Source organism: Hemitrygon akajei, chromosome 23 (assembly GCF_048418815.1).
Source record: "Hemitrygon akajei chromosome 23, sHemAka1.3, whole genome shotgun sequence".
Taxonomy (NCBI): Eukaryota; Metazoa; Chordata; class Chondrichthyes; order Myliobatiformes; family Dasyatidae; genus Hemitrygon; species Hemitrygon akajei.
Window position 1 is genome coordinate 66,850,727 of NC_133146.1, and position 17,803 is coordinate 66,868,529.

The 17,803-nt window shown below is 41.1% G+C and overlaps 1 protein-coding gene across 6 annotated transcripts in view; it reads left to right on the forward strand.

The window, feature by feature from the left end:
* gpam (glycerol-3-phosphate acyltransferase, mitochondrial) overlaps positions 1–17,803 on the forward strand; it is a 165,907-nt gene that overhangs the window by 76,135 nt on the left and 71,969 nt on the right. For all 6 annotated transcript variants that reach the window (XM_073027878.1, XM_073027881.1, XM_073027880.1 and 3 more), the window contains 4 exons: positions 3,764–3,886; positions 11,307–11,380; positions 13,719–13,832; positions 16,396–16,545. In XM_073027878.1, coding sequence (XP_072883979.1) covers positions 3,764–3,886; positions 11,307–11,380; positions 13,719–13,832; positions 16,396–16,545 — 461 coding nt within the window. The remainder of the gene's footprint in view (positions 1–3,763; positions 3,887–11,306; positions 11,381–13,718; positions 13,833–16,395; positions 16,546–17,803) is intronic.

Here is a 17,803-nt window from a genome sequence, read left to right on the forward strand (position 1 = left end):
CTCCGGTCTTCCCTTATCATTTCAAACCAGCCACACACACTTAATAAATCAGCATTTTCCCCTCCCCCTCCTACTTTCAAATCTCTTACTATCTTTCCTTTCAGTTAGTCTTGACGAGGGGTCTCAGCCCAAAATGTCAACAGCACTTCTCCCTATTGATGCTGCCTGGCCTGCTGCGTTCCACCAGCATTTTGTGTGTGTTGCTTGAATTTCCAGCATCTGCAGATTTCCTCGTGTTTGCCATGTAATTAAGAGATCTGGCCATAAGTTATTAAAACTAGAAAGCAAATTGTAAGGTAAGGTAGTCAAACAGACAGTCATATAATCAACCCAACACAGCTCCCAGAAAGAAATAGACCCTAACTCCTCCCCCACCCAAAGCCAGAAGGCTGACCAATAGGCAGTCAGCGAGCTAAGAACTAAGTTCGCTCCCCAAAAAATCCCGTTGACGGAAACTCCGGTCCTTCAAGGTCAAATATGTCCCTACCTAAGACACAACATAGAAAGAAAAATAACTCCGTATTCAAAAATATAAAAGGGTCAATTTAAACAAATTCAAAGAAAGCTATATTAAAATAAAGCCTCAAAAAGGGATTGTTACGAACCCCGTAACTGGGTGTCTTACCAGCAAAGATAGAAGTGTCCGTTGGAGTCTGGTGATACTATTTTCAACAATATTTATTAGCAAAAATATACAAAATAATATCAATACGAATATACAGAGAATATACGTTAGCAATACTAAACCTAAAAGTGCGGGTGTAATAATAATCACTAATGAAACAAGCTCTATCGTTGTCTAGGGGATAATGAATTGTCAGATGGAAATATAAAGTTCAGTTCAGTTCATGCTGGCTGCGGTAGTTGTTGGTTGCGGTGTTTCAATTGTTGGAGAGAGAGAGAGAGAGAGAGAAAATGTGTGAATAGTAACAGCTATTATCTTGCCAACCTTCCTTTACGATTTTGATCCGTCGATGCGTTGTTATTGTGGCCATTCACGTATGACCCCTCCGTCCTTTAGCTAGACCGTTCTTCCGTGGTGGACTCGTCACCCAGGCAAGGGTGGACACACACACAAGCCCCCACTGGTTTCGCTACAAAACATTGAGAGTTAAAATTTACCAATCCTTCGTTCGGTCTCCGATCTCCCACCCTGTCTCGTGGGGGTTCTGATGCTCACTAGCGTTTCTCCTGGTGCGTCTGAGGGGTGTTACCCCAGACCTCACTTTTATCCCCACTCACGGGGTTTCAGGTGTCAATCAGGTTGGGATGATGTAACCCATCAAACCAGCCCACTCTGGTTGCCCCCTGAGGGGTTTCAATGAATAGAACAGTACCAAGTACACAATCCTTCTCCAAAAGACAATAGGAGTAATCAATGGTTCCACTCTCCTTTTGTTAGCTGTGTCTCTCTCATTAACTTTCATGAGCTGTTATCAATAACAACTGCCCTAGCAGATTTCCTTTTGTCTCTCTTACTTCCTGGTTAGCAGCATCGAAATAGTAGCGATTTGTAATTTTCCAAAAGGGGAGGGGGCATGGGCGACTGCACCCTTCTGCCCATCAGAGCTGTTCATCCTTCGTAACAGGATATAATGAAAAAGTTATCAAAAATATATATCAAAAGACAGTATATGAACATCCAAAACGTAAGCTTATTGAAACCTTATTTCAGATTCATATTAACAGAAGAAAAAACTAATCAAATATGAAATATAAGTTTTGGACTTCTGCCTTTAGAAACTCTTTTGCATCTTCAACCGACTTTATTCTTCTTTGCAATCCGTTCTTCAAAACAATACTCAGACGAGCTGGAAACCAAAGGGATGGTTTAAATCCTTTATCGTACAGTTCCAACATGACTTCTTTGTATTTCATACGATCAGCCATGACTTCAGGCGAATAGTCTTCCACAAATCTGACCTCGTAACCATGAAAATCGATCATTCCTAGTCGACAGGTATGGCGAATTAAACGGTCCTTAATACAAAATTCATGAAAACTTAGAATGACCGGCCTGGGTCTCTCTGCCAATGACAATGGCTTCGAAGTCGGCGAGTGATATGTTCGATCGAGCTTCGGCTCAGAAGTGAATAAAGCAGGGCGTAATTGTTTCAGAAAGTTTGCAAAGTACTTCGTAGGGTCAGCGCCTTCAATTGATTCTTTAAGACCCAGAATTCATAAATTATTTCTCCTGTTTCTATTTTCTAAACTAATAATCCTTTTCATCATTTTTTCATTGGATAAGGATAACTCTTTGTAGAGTTTAATTGTATCTTCAACATCCTCCAAGTGTCACCAGTTTTGCAGTATTTTCCTAAATTCGATTCTCATGCTCAGTTAGTTTGATTGTATACAATTTGCTGTTAAGTCATTGTAACTCCTCAGAAAATATCAATTTTTGCCGTTTAAGGAAATCGCTGATAGAAGCCAAAGTGACTGGGGATTCATCTTCTGTTTCTCTTTCTTTTGCAAAAGTTTTTTTTTTCCCAGCCATAGTAGAGCAGTATTAAAATATAATAAGATTTCAAAAAAAAACTGGTAGGAGACAATAAAGTAAGTAGGGTAGGAGCAATCTAAGATGATGTTACTCCATCGGCTGCCAACAGAGCTCTCGTCTTCTATTTTTCTAAGCTTCATGTACCTATCCAGGAGTCTCTTAAGAGTTGTGAAGGTGAACACCCAAGTATTTGTATTCCACTACTGGAACTCTTCATCCTAAAATCAATCACTATCTCCGTGGTTTTGGCCACTTTCAGGAGCAGGTGATTCCTTGTGCACCACTCTACAAACTTGTCCACTAGTCCTCTGTACTCTGACTCCTGCCCATCTCTGATACACTGTAGAGTCATCAGAGAACTTCTGCAAATGATGTCTTAGATTTGTACTGAAAGTCTGAGGTGTACCTGGTGACCTGAAACAGAGAAAGGACAGTCTCTTGTGGCGCTGCAGTGCCATTCATTGCCATCTTAAACAGAGAGCTACTGTGGTGAACTATATATACCTGTCTGGACACGCCCCCCCCCTGCTGACTGCTCCTGTGGCTCCTCCCACGGACCCCAGTATAAAGGTGATTGGAGGCACAGCCCCGGCCTCAGTCTCCAGGATATTGTGTGGCGGTCACTTGCTGCTTGTTCTTTCTTCCAGCCAATAAAAGCCAATATCTCGCCTCACGTCTCCGAGAGTTATTGATGGTGCATCAGCTACCCAGCCATAGAAACTAGTATCTAGCTGTCCTTCACCATCTGGGACATGCCCTCTTCTCATGACTACCGTAAGGGAGAGGAAGACCGTCAGCCTTCTGCAAAGTCTATGAAACCCTGATCCCTCTCTCACTATTTTGCCTTTGCACTATTTAAAATTTTTTATTGTAATTTGTAACTAATTTTAAATCTTGCATTGTACTGCTGCCACAAAACAAGTTTCATGACATATGTCAATGATAGTAAACCTGATTCTGATTCAGGTAGTTTATAGCTAAGGTTTTGTCAGAGTACTTTTCAGCAATTTGTAAAAATTTGGATCATTGAGCAGAGATGAAGGTGGGGGTGATCATTCTCGCATTTACGCATGCTTCAAGCAGTTATGGGGGAATGCACTGACTAAAATTGTGCCATTGTTGGTTTTCCTTTTAAATTAAGGTGTTTCTAACATGTTGGTATTGACAACACATTTTTATGTCCTGGAGGGCTTTTTAATTTCAACTGCATTATTTACCAAAATTCCTCTCATGCCTTTATTATTCTGCTCTAATATTTTACAGGTAAAATACTATTCCAGTTCTGGTGTGTTTCAGTCTGCAGCTGCTACTGGAAAGGAGTCAATTCTGAGCAGAAAGCGGCCATTTGTTGGGCGATGCTGTCATGTGTGTTCTCCATTAAGCAGGGTAATTATAGTAATAGGTAAAATGCAGTAATAAAATACCTTTTGTATTCTTGCCATGCATGAATTGTATTACAGCTAAGTAATTAATGCTTAGCTCCATTAATTTGGTATTGGTATCCACTCAAAATGACTCACCAGATTTATGTGGTGACCATTTTTGACCATTGAAGCAGAATTAATCCAGTAAATCCATTGATTTTAATTGGGGAGACAACTTTTTTCTTGGAGAATGTAGAAAAACCAGAACACATTTGTGTGCTTTCTGTTACACATTTTCTCAAGATTCAAGATTCAAAAACTTTTTTGCCATTCTAACCGCAAATCAGCTCTGCAGGGCAGAATGAGACAGCGTTTCCCAGGGGCAAGTGCAATCATAACATAACAACGCAACACTAAATAATAAACATAACAATAAATAGTAAAACACAACAACCACATATCGGTTAAAATCAAGTAATAAGTGTCCAGTGCAAGTTAAAAGTGTCCAAAACAGAGTCAGGTAGAGCAGCTATTTAGCAGTCTGACTGCCTGTGGGAGGAAGCTGTTTAGTAGCCTTGTGGTTTTTGTTTTGATGCTCCTGTAACGTTTGCCTGATGGTAGAAGAACAAACAGTTTATGGAGAGGGTGTGAGGGGTCTTTAATGATGTACCGTGTCTTCTGGAGGCATCGACTCTGAAAGAGGTCTTGGACAGAAGGTAGGGAGACCCCAATAACCTTCTCTGCTCCCCTAACCACCCTCTGCAAAGCTTTTTTGTCGGAAGCACTGCAACTGGAGTACCAGGTTGTGATGCAGAAGGTCAGCACACTGTCAACCACGCCTCTGTAGAATGTAGTTAAGATGTTAGTGGGGAGTGATGCTTGTTTAAGTCTCCTCAGTAAGTGCAATCTCTGTTGGGCCTGTTTCACAATCCCAGTGGTGTTCCTGGACCAGGTGAGATTGTCCGAGATCTGCACCCCAAGGAACGATGTTTTCCACTCTGTCCACTGTGGAGCCGCTGATGCTGAGGGGTGAGTGCTCAGGCTGAGACTGTCTGAAATCAATGATTATCTCCTTGGTTTTGGTGACATTAAGCATCAAGTTGTTGTCACTGCACCAGCTCTCTAGGTGTTTGACCTCCTCCTTGTACATTGTTTCATCATTTTTGCTGATGAGCCCCACCACTGTGGTATCATCAGTAAAGTTAATGATCAGGTTCCCCTTGAATCTGGCTGCACAGTCATGTGTTAGCAGTGTAAACAACAATGGGCTGAGCACACAGCCTTGTGGGGATCCAGTGCTCAGTGTGATGGAATCAGAGATATTCCTGCCAACATGGACTGACTGTGGTTTCTCCGTGAAGAAATTCAGAATCCAGCGACACATGACAGTGTTAAGGCCAAGCAGCGACAGTTTCTCCACTAGTCTCTGCGGGATGATGATATTGAACGCTGAACTGAAATCAATGTACAGGATTCTGGCATAAGTGTCTTTATTGTCCACGTGAGAGAGAGCTGTGTGCAGTGTGGTGGATATTGCGTCCTCCTTAGAGTGATTTGGACGATAAGCAAACTAGAGGATCCAGCGATGAGGGGAGGCTGGCTGTGATATGAGGCTTGACAAGCCGTTCAAAACATTTCATCACTATGGGGGTCAGGGCGACGGGACAGTAATCATTCAGACAGGCTACAACTGATTTCTTTGCTACAGGGATGATTGTGGAGGTTTTGAAGCATCTGGAGACAATGGCTTGTCTAAGGGAGATGTTGAAAATGTCTGTCAGGACATCTGCTAATGCATCAGCACATTCTTTGAGCACACGTCCAGGAATATTGTCGGGACCTCCCGCTTTTCGTGGGTTGACCCTGGCAAGAGTCCTCCATGTGTGCTCTGAATCAATGATTGGAGCCGGCTGGTCAGATGGTAAGAAGGGACTGGCTCTCCCCTTTGCTATAGAGTTTGATGCTTCGAAGTGTGCAAAGAAATTGTTGAGCCTGTCTGGAAGAGAGGCGTCGCTGTCATCAGTTTTCTGCCTGATCTTGTAGTCTGTCAGAGCTTGAATTCCCTGTCACATCCGTCTGGTGTCACCTGTGTCACAGAAGTATCCATGTATTTTGCCCGCATAGGCCCTTTTCACTTTCCTGATCCCTAGTGAAAGCACAGTCCTGGCTGATCGAAGCGCACTCCTGACCCCCTATCTGTAGGCTGTGTCAAGGGCCTTCAGTAGCGAATGCACCTCTGTTGTCATCCATGGCTTTTGATAACCACGTGCGGTGAAGGTTTTCATCACAGTGACATCCTCCGTGCATTTGGCTATGTAGCTACCGTAATTACTGCCTTAGCATACTCCTCAATGTCTGTATGGTTATCATAGGAGGCTGCTGTCTTAAATATGTCCCAGTCTGTGTGCAAGCTTGTTTCCTGATGTCCTGGAAGTAAAAATTTTAACTTTAGTGTACAGGATATAGTTCAACAAGGAGCATATTGATGAGACTAAAGATAAAATTTTATAGTTGAATGTGTTTAATTTTATAAAATGCAGTTTAATATTGTACATGAGTACTTTTAAATAGTAATTTTGAAACATCTTCAAGTTGCAGGCTGTGATGTGCTGGACTGACAGATATTTCAGCCTATTATTACAAGGAGTTCTGTTAATACTCATAAGATCCTATACTTCCTGACTGGGAGACCTCAGTCAGTCTGGATCGGGAGCAGCATCTCCAACACCATCACGCTGAGCACAGGAGCCCCCCAGGGCTGCATGCTCAGTCCACTGCTGTTCACTCTGCTGACACATGACTGTTCTGCAACACACAGCTCGAACCACATCATCAAGTTCGCCAATGACATGAGCGTGGTGGGTCCCTTCAGCAAGAACGACGAGTTAGCTTACAGAGAGGAGGTGCAGCAGCTAACAGACTGGTACAGAGCCAACAACCTGTCTCTTCATCTGAACAAAACAAAAGAGATGGTTGTTGACTTCACGAGGGCACGGAGCAACCACTCCCCCGCTGAACATCAACAGCTCCTTGGTAGAGATCGTTAAGAGCACCAAATTTCTTGGTGTTCACCTGGCGGAGAATCTCACCTGGTCCCTCAACACCAGCTCCAGAGCAAAGAAAGCCCAGCAGTATCTCTGCTTTCTGCGAAAGCTGAGGAAAGTCCATCTCCCACCCCCCATCCTCATCACATTCTATAGGGGTTGTATTGAGAGTATCCTGAGCAGCTGCATCACTGCCTGGTTTGGAAATTGCACCATCTCGAATCACAAGACCCTGCAGCGGATAGTGAGGTCAGCTGAGAAGATCATCAGGGTCTCTCTTCCCACCATCACGGACATTTACACTACACGCTGCATCCGCAAAGGAAACAGCATTATGAAGGACCCCATGCACCCATACAGTCTCTTCTCCTTCCTGCCGTCTGGGAAAAGGCTCCGAAGCATTCGGGCTCTCACGACCAGACTATGTAACAGTTTCTTCCCCGAAGCTATCAGACTCCTCAATACCCAGAGCCTGGACTGACACCTTGCCCTATTGTCCTGTTTATTATTTATTGTAATGCCTGCACTGTTTTTGTGCACTTTACACAGTCCTGTGTAGGTCTGTAGTCTAGTGTAGCTTTCTCTGTTGTTTTTTATGTAGTTCATTCTAGTTTTTGTACTGTGTCATGTAACACCATGGTCCTGAAGAACGTTGCCTCATTTTCACTATGTACTGTGCCAGCAGTTATGGTCGAAATGACAATAAAAGTGACTTGACGACTTGAAGAGCATAAGAAATAGGATTGGGAGTAGGCCATCCGGTCCATTGATCCTGCTCCACCATTCAATATGATTATGGCTGATCTGGTCATGGACTCATCTCCACCTACCTGCCTTTTCTCCATAACCCTTAATTACCCTATTATGCAAAAATCTATCCAGCCTTGTTTTAAATATATTTACTGAGGTAGCTTCCACTGCTTCATTGGGCAGAAAATTCTACAGATTCACGATTTGATGGGAAAAGCAGTTCCTCCTCATCTCTGTCCTAAATCTACTTCTCTGAATCTTGAGGCTATGTCCCTTAGTTCTAGTCAGACCTACCAGTGGAAACCACTTTCCTCCCTCTGTCTTATCTATCCCTTTCATGATTTTATGTTTCTACAAGATCTCCTCTCGTTCTTTTGAATTCCAGCAAGCATAGTCCCAGGCCATTCAATCTCATAGACTTAATCCCTTTTCTCTGGAACCAACCTGGTGAATCTCCTCTGCAGTGCCTCCAAAGCCAGTATATCCTTCTTCAAGTAAGGAGACCAGAACTGCACATAGTGCTCTAGATGTGGCCTCATCAATACCCTGTACAGTTGCAGTATAACCTCTCTCCTCTTAAATTCAATATCTCTAACAATGAAGGCTTTGCTTTCTTGATAGCCTGCCCTACCTGCAAACCAACCTTTTGTGATTCATGCACAAGTACTCCCAAGTCCCTTTGCACAGTAGGATGTTGCAATTTTATACCATTTAAATAATAATCTGCTTTTCCATTTTTCCATCCAAAGTGGATGACCTCACATTTACCAACATTGTATTTCATCTACCAGGCCCCAATCACTTAACTTATATCTCTGCAGACTCTGAATATCTTCTGCACAGTTTGATTTTTCACTCAATTTAGGATCATCAGCAATCTTAGAAACACTGCATTCAGTCCCCTCTTCCAGATAATTAATGTCTATCATGAACAGTTGTGGACCCAGCACTGACGCCTGCAGCATACCGCTCACCACCGATGGCCAACCAGAGTAACACCCATGTTTCCCAACTCTCTGCTTTCTATTAGTTTACCAATCCCCTTATCCATGCTAATACATCACCCCAACTCTATGCATCCTTATCTTATGAATAAGTCTTTTATGCAGCACCTTATCAAACATCTTCTGAAAATCCATCCATCCAAGTAACATCCATCTGTTCCCCTCTATCCACTACGCTTGTTATATCCTCAAAGAACTCCAGTGAGTTCATCAAACAGTCCTGACGAAGGGTCTCAGCCCGAAACGTTGACAGCGCTTCTCTCTATAGATGCTGCCTGGCCTGCTGTGTTCCACCAGCATTTTGTGTGTGTTGTGGCCTATAGTTACTTGCCTTTTGCCTACTTGTATTTTGTACAGTGATGTGATATTCGCTGTCTTCCAATCTGCTGGGACCTACCCAGAGTCCAGAGAATTTTGGTAAATTATCACCAAAGCCTCTACAATAACTTCTACCATTTCTTTCAGTACCCTGGGATGCATTCCATCAGGACCAGGGGACTTGTCTATCTTCAGGCCCACAAGTTTGCTCAGCACTACCTGTTTGTGATGGCTATTATATCGAGGTTCTCATAACATCTCTCTTTGGCGTGTTGGACGTGTCCTCCACCTTGAAGACTGACACAGGATAGTCATTCAAAGCCTCTGCCATTTCCTCATTACCCAATATCAATTCCCCCTTCTCGTTCTCCAAGGCACCTATATTCTCTTTAGGCCGCTCTTTTCCACTTTATATAATTATAAAAACTTTTACTCTCTATATTTTGTGCTAGTATATTTTCATAATCCATTTTCCTTTTCCTTATTGCTTGCTTTGTGGTTCTTTGTTGCTTTTTAAAGTTTTCCCAATCTTCCAATTTCTCACTTCTCTTGGGGATTTTGTATGCATAAGCTTTTAGTTTGATGCCTTTTATTTCCTTAGTTAACCAAGGCTGGTTCTCCCCAACCTTACTGTCCTTGCTTTTAACTGGAATATACTTTTGTTGAGCACTGTGAAAACTCTCCTTGAAAGTCTTTCACTGTTCCTCAACTGTCCCACCATATAGCCTGAGTTCCCAGTCTACATTAGTCAAATCCTCCTTCATCCCATTGTAGTCTCCTTTGTTTAGGCATAATACACTGTTTTTTTAGATCGAACCATTGCATCCCTCCACTTCTATGAGAAACTTAATCATGCTGTGATCACTCTTCCCAAGAGGATCCTTAACTACAAGATCACTAATTTTACCTGTCTCATTACAGAGGACCAGATCTAAAATAGTATATTTCTCTGTAGGTTCAGTAACATGCTGTTCAAGAAAGCCATCATGAATGCATTCTATGAATTCCTCTTTGAGAGTGCCTTGACCAACTTGATACGCCCAATCAATGTGCAAGTTTCAAAAAGTGCCCTTACACTCATGCTTTTAAAATCTTGTAATCTATTTTGTACTTTTTTTACTTCACTCTTACTCCAACTTTTAAGTTTTTTTAATATTATACTAGTATATTAAATATTTTACAGTAGTGTAATACATTTTTAGTGAAGCCAGTGAATTTAAAAGCGACACGAGAACCAGAGTCCTGGTGAGTTTTAAAAGAGCACAAGAACCAGGACCCTATTGAGTCAGAAGCCAAGCCATCAAAATTTTCAAACAATGTGATCGCAGATTATGGGAATTGTACTATATTATATTATACTGCAAATTTTATGCTTGTTGAAGTAAGTAATTCTTGAGTCAACAAATGGAATAAGTTCTGCATTTTGCACTTAATGCCAGGATAGATGCAGAGTAAAATTGTTCACATTGCCACACATACCCGTCTTTTTTTAAAAATTAAAGTAGTTAAGTTGAGTAAATTTTATTATTTAGGCATGTACTACCTAGATGCAGGTGGGAATAGGACAGCCAGGTGATAAGATTTCCCAAAATGTGGCTGGAGGATGGAACAGTCGGCTTTCTTGATGATAAGAATCATGTTTTTTTTTCCATACATCCTCTCCCTTTCCATATAAACATTGATTGTTTACTCTTAGACCATTGCTCAAATGATAACCATTAAGTAGTTATATAGAATGAAATGTTGTGCAAGCATGATCTTTCTTTTCAACCCAAACCCCCCCCCCCCCCCCCCCCATCAATTCAGTAAGTCATGAGAAGTTCAGGGATACTGGTTAGAACATGTGTAGACAGACACCCAGATAGTTTTAGCAGGCTGTTAAGTGAAGGGAATATCTTTGAGTTTATTCCTGCCTTGGTTTGATATGCATATTTGCATTTGAGATGGATTTTGATGGATTGCATTTATGCTTTGTTTAACTTTTGTCTCCCTAATCTATAAAAAACGAACATAGAGCCCTGAATACATTCGTGACTCTAGCTTGATAATTCATCAGAGAATAGTGAAAGTTGAAGAATGGGCATGTTTATTTCACTTGGAACTTGTTCAGCAAAGTGGAGACAGTAGTCCCAAAAATCTGAGCTGGAATCAAACTCCTATCAGTCATGAAATGCTTATGTCACATAACCTAAATCGTACCAATGTGTTAGTGAACTATTCAGAATGTCAAAGCTTGGCTAAAGAAATACATTTGCTAGAAATTTCTTTTGCTTGTATTTTGCACACAGTAAATATGACTTCAGTGCTTTGTCCTTTTGTTACCTAGGATAAACTATTTAATGCCAGCATCCCTTCCCAAGGACTACGGAATGTTATTTATATTAATGAAACCCACACCAGGTATGATCTGAATCTTCAACATAATATTAGATGGTGTTTTCTCTGTTTAATAAATCAGTGTTCAATAAGCATATTGATATTATATTACCTCACTTGGCTGTGTGTCTGATTTGACATGAGGATGATGCCTCATTCAATTTTTGTACAATGTCTTAAGAATTGACAAGTATGAGAAGTACAGTCTACTCATGGATAGTCAACATGGCTTTGTGAAGGGAAGATCATGCCTCATGAGCCTGATTGAGTTTTTTGAAGAGGTAATAAAAGAAATTGATGAGGGTAGGGCAGTGGATGTTGTCTACATGGACTTTAGCAAAACATTTGACAAGGTCCCTCATGAGAGACTCATCCAGAAAGTCATGAGGCATGGGATAAGTGGAACCTTGGCTGTTTGGATAAAAAATTGGCTTAAAGGAAGAAAGCAGAGGGTGGTTGTAGAAGGAAAGTATTCTGTCTGGAGGTCGGTGACTAGTGGAGTGCCGCAGGGATCTGTCCTGGGACCCCTGCTATTTGTGATTTTTATAAATGACCTGGATGTAGAGGCGGAAGGATGGTTGAGTGAGTTTGTGGATGACACGAAGATTGGAGGAGTTGTGGATGGAGCTGTAGGTGGTCAAAGTTTACAAGAGGATATAGACAGGCTGCAGAGTTGGGCAGAAAAATGACAGATGGAGTTCAATCTGGATAAGTGTGAGGTGATGCATTTTGGAAGGACAAACCAGAAGACAGGATTAATGCTCAGTTACTTAAGAGTGTGGATGAACAAAGGGACCTTGAGGTTCAAATCCATACATCCCTCAAGGTCGCTGCACAGGTTGATAGGGTAGTTAAGAAGGCCTATGGGATGCTAGGCTTCATTAACAGGGGGATTGAGTTCAAGAGTAGAGAGGTCATGTTGCAACTCTACAAATCTCTGGTGAGACTGCACTTAGAATATTGTGTTCAATTCTGGTCACCTCATTATAGGAAGAATGTGGAAGCTATGGAGAGGGTGCAGAGGAGCTGTACCAGGATGTTGCCTGGATTGGAGAACAAGTCATATGAAGCAAGGTTAGCAGAGCTGGGACTTTTCTCTTTGGAGCGTAGAAGAATGAGAGGGGACTTGACAGAGGTCTACAAGATTATGAGAGGCATTGATAGGGTGGATAGTCAGTACCTGTTTCCCAGGGCACCAGTAGCAAACACCAGAGGGCATATGTACAAAATTAAGGGAGGGAAGTTTAGGGGAGACATCAGGGATGTTTTTTACACAGAGGGTTGTGAGTGCCTGGAATGACTTGCCAGGGATGGTGGTGGAGGCTAAAACATTAGGGGTATTTAAGAGCCTCTTGGACAGGCACATGGATGAAAGAAGAATGGAGGGTTATGGATTTAGTACTTTTTTTAAGGATTACATGGGTCGGCACAACATGGAGGGCTGAAGGGCCTGTACTGTGCTGTAGTGTTCTATGGTTCTGTGGTTCTATGACAATTGAATGAGCATAGTTACATTCATCCTGATGTAATAATAGATAAATAATAAGATAACGCCCTTTGCAAAGAAAATATTTCTGATTAACTAAAAGAGATTTTATATTTTGTTCCTAGTCCCAAAAAGTGCTGCATTGGTAAATTTTTACACAGAATGCTAAATATTCATGTCTTTAACATTTGAAGTCAGTTGAGCTAATACCCAAATCAAACTATGCAAATAAAAGTTGAGTCAGATTTTCTTAAGTTTATAAGCAGGTTGCTGCAGAAGTTTGAAAATGTGTTGGCTTTTTCTACCATTAAGTCTTTGCCAAAGCAACAATAACATTATAAGAAAAGTATGATTTCCTCAGTAATCACCCAAGATCATGCTAACATTAAATTGTATTAAGTTGGACTGTTACAAATCAGTACAGTGGCTTTTATCTGAGATTTTTCAGCTGTTTACTGGCATCCAAAGAGAGTTTGAGTTTCTGCTTGTTGTTAGCTGGAAATGATGTCATCAAAGGGCTATGTCATGCTCCCTGTCCAATTTGCATCTTTCATTGGGAAATGATGTGTAGTACTGTCAGGGCAAAAGAAAGCAGAAAAAAACAAGCAGGAATGGGAAGAAGGTAACTCAATTTGCAGTAGACAGCTGTTGTACACTTGTTCCCAAGAGACAGTGTTGCAACTTGAAAAATATTTATCTTAAAATTATGACCAAGCAGAATTTTTATTTATACTTTACTAATATCACTTTTAAAACTGAACATTTAAAAGGAAGATATGCTCTTTGTTATCAGTGAGCAAACACATTAATTATTTGCTGGTTTGGGGCAATTATATAATTCATCTTTTTTTTACCTCATTTTTATTTATCGATTAGATATCGAGGCTGGTTGGCCCGGCGTCTCTGCTATGTCTTGTTTATTCAGGAAAGAGATGTGCATCGTGATATGTTTCCCAGGAATGTTATTGAGAACGTTTTAAACAGCAACAGGTATGGAGAGCTGAATACTACTGATCGGAAGATTTACAATGTGACAGACCACCACATACTGTGTTAGTTTCTCTCTCCCGCCACTATCCCTGCTTACAATGTTTGATTTTTTTTATTATTCATTAATGAACAAATTAAATAAATGTTAAGGTTTTCCCCTATTATTTTATTTTAAATCAGGAAAACAACTTGGAAAGTAGTGCATTTGCCCTTTAGATTCTTTGATGGCATCATAATGCATTGATGATTTGATAGAATGGATGCAGTCACTGACATGTCATGTTAATGGTTTAGTGTCACTTGTGGGATATACTTAAACAGATCTCTAATCTTGGGTGGAGTTTTGTGATACAAGCCAAGTTAAAATCTCAGAAGGGTTACCTTGGTTATTTTCCACAGTTAGACAAAGAATCATGCCAAAGAAATTGTGATCTTTACAAGTACTTTATATTGATAAATCAAACAACTTGGCTATTTTAATCTCATAAGTTTTCAGTTGAAGCATAGAAGATGGTCAAGATGTATGAATCTCGAGCAGCTAATTTTTCTAAAATTGATCAGCAGCCATTCTGTTCTTGAGTGGTTGCCAGCAAATCAGGTTCAATTCTGCCACTGTCCGTCAGGAGTTTGTACATTCTAGGGTGGCGTGTTAGTGTAGTGGATAGCACACCACTGATACAGCGCCAGCAATCTGAGTTCATTTCGGCTGTTTGTGAGGAGTTTATGCATTCTCCCCATCATTGCATGGGTTTCCTCTGATGCTCCAGTTTCCTCCCACATTCCAAAGATGTATAGGTTAGTAGGTGTTATGGAGAAATTTTCATTAAACATCATAACTATCTCATGTGACTCAAGACATAGGCAGTTCTGCAGATCACTAAGGGACCTACTGTCTCCCCAGCTACCCTTTTATTCTAAATATAGCTATAGAACCCGGTTGGATTTTCTTTAACCTTATTTGCCAGCTCCATCTCAACTCTTCCTTGTGTTCAACAATAAAATATATTTGTTTTTTAACTTCTATATGCTGTTTTCAAATGTTATTAATCTGAAATGTTTAATCAGTTTCTCTTTCTTGATTTTAGAACTGAAAAGTTCACTTATTTCTCTGTCTGCACATATACTGCCTGGTCTACTGAGTATGTTATTTATTTTAGTTTTCCAATATCTGCAGTTTTTGGCTTCCCAAGAAGTTTAAATGCATCTTTATATGGTTAAATTTGCAACTCTTTTAGGAATCATTTAATTTTTAAAAATGCCACAGTGAAAGCTGCAGAGTAGGGCAGACTGGTTTTGAAATGTACTGTAATTTCAAATGTATGCAATCTCAATGGCTCTTCACACGGTCTTGGACCACCTGGACCATACAAACATCTACGCTCTTCATCGACTATAGCTCGGCATTTAACACCATCATTCCCACAATCCTGATTGAGAAGTTACAGAACCTGGGCCTCTGTACCTCCCACTACAATTGAATCCTCAACTTCTTAACCGGAAGACCACACTCTGTGCAGACTGGTGATAATTTCTCCTCCTCGCTGACGATCAATACTGGTGCAACTCGGGTGTGTGCTTATCCCACTGCTTTACTCTCTCTATACCCGTGACTGTGTGGCTAGGCATAACTCAAATACCATCTATAAATTTGGTGATCATACAACCAATGTTGGTAGGTGATGAGAGGGTGTACAGGAGCGAGATATGCCAACTAGTGGTGTCGCAGCAACAACCTTGCACTCAACTTCAATAAGACCAAAGAGCTGACTGTGGAAGTCAGGAAGGCTAAGACGAAGGAACACATACCAATCCTCATAGAGGGATCAGAAGTGGAGAGAGTGAGCAGCTTCAAGTTCTTGGTTGTCAAGATCTCTGAGGACCTAACCTGGTCCCAACATATTGATGCAGTTATAAAGAAGGCAAGACAGTGACTATACTTCATTAGGAGTTTGAAGAGATTTGGTATGTCAACAAAAACACTCAAAAGCTTCTGTAGATGTACTGTGAAGAGCATTCTGACAGGCTGTATCACTGTCTGGTATTGGGGGTTGGGGGGTGCTACTGTACAGCACCAAAATAAGTTGCAGAGAGTTGTAAATTTAGTCGGCTCCATCTTGGGCACAAGCCTACAAAGTACTCAGGACATCTTCAAGGACTGGTGTCTCGTAAAGGCAGTGTCTATTATTGAGGACCTCCAGCACCCAGGGCATGCCCTTTTCTCACTGTTACCATCAGGTAGGAGGTACAGAAGCCTGAAGGTGTACACTCAGCGATTCAGGAACAGCTTCTTCCCCTTTGCTATCCGGTTCCTAAATGGACATTGAACCCATGAACACCACCTCACTTTTTTAATGTTTATTACTTCTGTTATTGCACAATTTTAATCTATTCAATATGCATCTACTGTAATTGATTTACTAATTTATTTAATTTTTTTCTTCCATATTATGTATTGCATTAAACTGCTGCTGTGAAATTAACAAATTTTACAACACATACTGATGATAATAAACCTGATTCTGATTCTTTTCTCTATTTTTATTAATTTCATTGTGAATTGCAGAGTGCAAAAGGCCATTGTTGATACAGTGACTGATCGGATGCCTGTGGAAGCTCTTGTCCAGGCAGACCCCAAAGCTGTGAGTAAAATAAAGCGAAAAGCTCGCGGAATCCTTCAGCAAATGGTGGCTAATATCTCACCAGCTGTGATCAGGTAATTATGATATTGTTCATCAATTTTATTACTAGTAATATGTTTTGCCAACCATTTGAACTAAATTTGACAGGTTTGTCTTAGGTATTCAACATACAGGCTAATTCTGGCCAGCTCCTGTTCTTAACTTCACGCCTATGTAACATTTTATTTTATTTATCCTTGGCAAAACACTCTACTAACACAGCACAAATCACACGTAGCACATACAAGATAGCAAGCACATAAAGATATCTGTAAGATATAGCCACGCAAAATAAAAGTCCTGACCCGAGTCATGAATGCCGCAGAAATCTGCAGTTGACTACAGTACAGCTTGTCTTCTGCAAGTCAACACTGGGAGCAGCACCATCTCCAGCCTAGACGCCTCACCACACCACATCACACCATCCCTGGTGGAGCACACTGTCCTGGCGGCTGTAAATCTGCAGCTTGCAGCCAAGTCCTTGCACATACAAAGTAGGAAGTACATATAGAATATCAGTAAAATACAACCATGCAAAAAATATATAGTCCAGACCCTGAGTAAATGAATGCCGCAGAAATCTGCAGTCAACCACAATATAGCTTGTCTTCTGCCAAGCAAACACAGGCGGAGCAGCACCGACTTCAGCCTAGATGCTGAGCCACACCACCCTGGTGGAGTACACCAGCTCTGACCCTACGCACCGGGCAGCTATAAACAGGCAACACCACAGCTTGTAGCCTAGTCCATGTAACCAAGGCCATGCAGCTTCCCTGCCAACCGCTCCTGGTCTCAGCCAATAAATCAATGAATTAAATTTACGGCATTCCACATGAAAAATGTACTATTAGACTGTACACCTCCTTCATCTCAAGGCAGCAGCAAGATGTGTAGCTACAGGTTTCCCCCGCAATCCGAAGATAGAGTGTTCCTGTAAAACCGTTTGTAAACTGAAATGTTGTAAAGCGAAGAAGCAATTACCATTAATTCAGATGGGAAAATTTTTTGAGCGTTCCCAGACCCAAAAAATAACCTACCAAATAACATTAACATATAGTAAAAGTAGGAATGATATGATAAATATACAGCCTATATAAAGTAGAAATATTGTAGGTACGGTGTAGTTTCACATCAAAATTGGGAAGACAGCAAGCCAAAATCGATTTGGACAAAAATAATCGGCACGTACATGCATACGTACGCATGCGCAAACAACTGCCCGCACAAGGCTTCACGGTCATTGTAGTCTTTCTCGGGGTAAACACACGTATAAAGCGGGTGTCTTTTATTCGT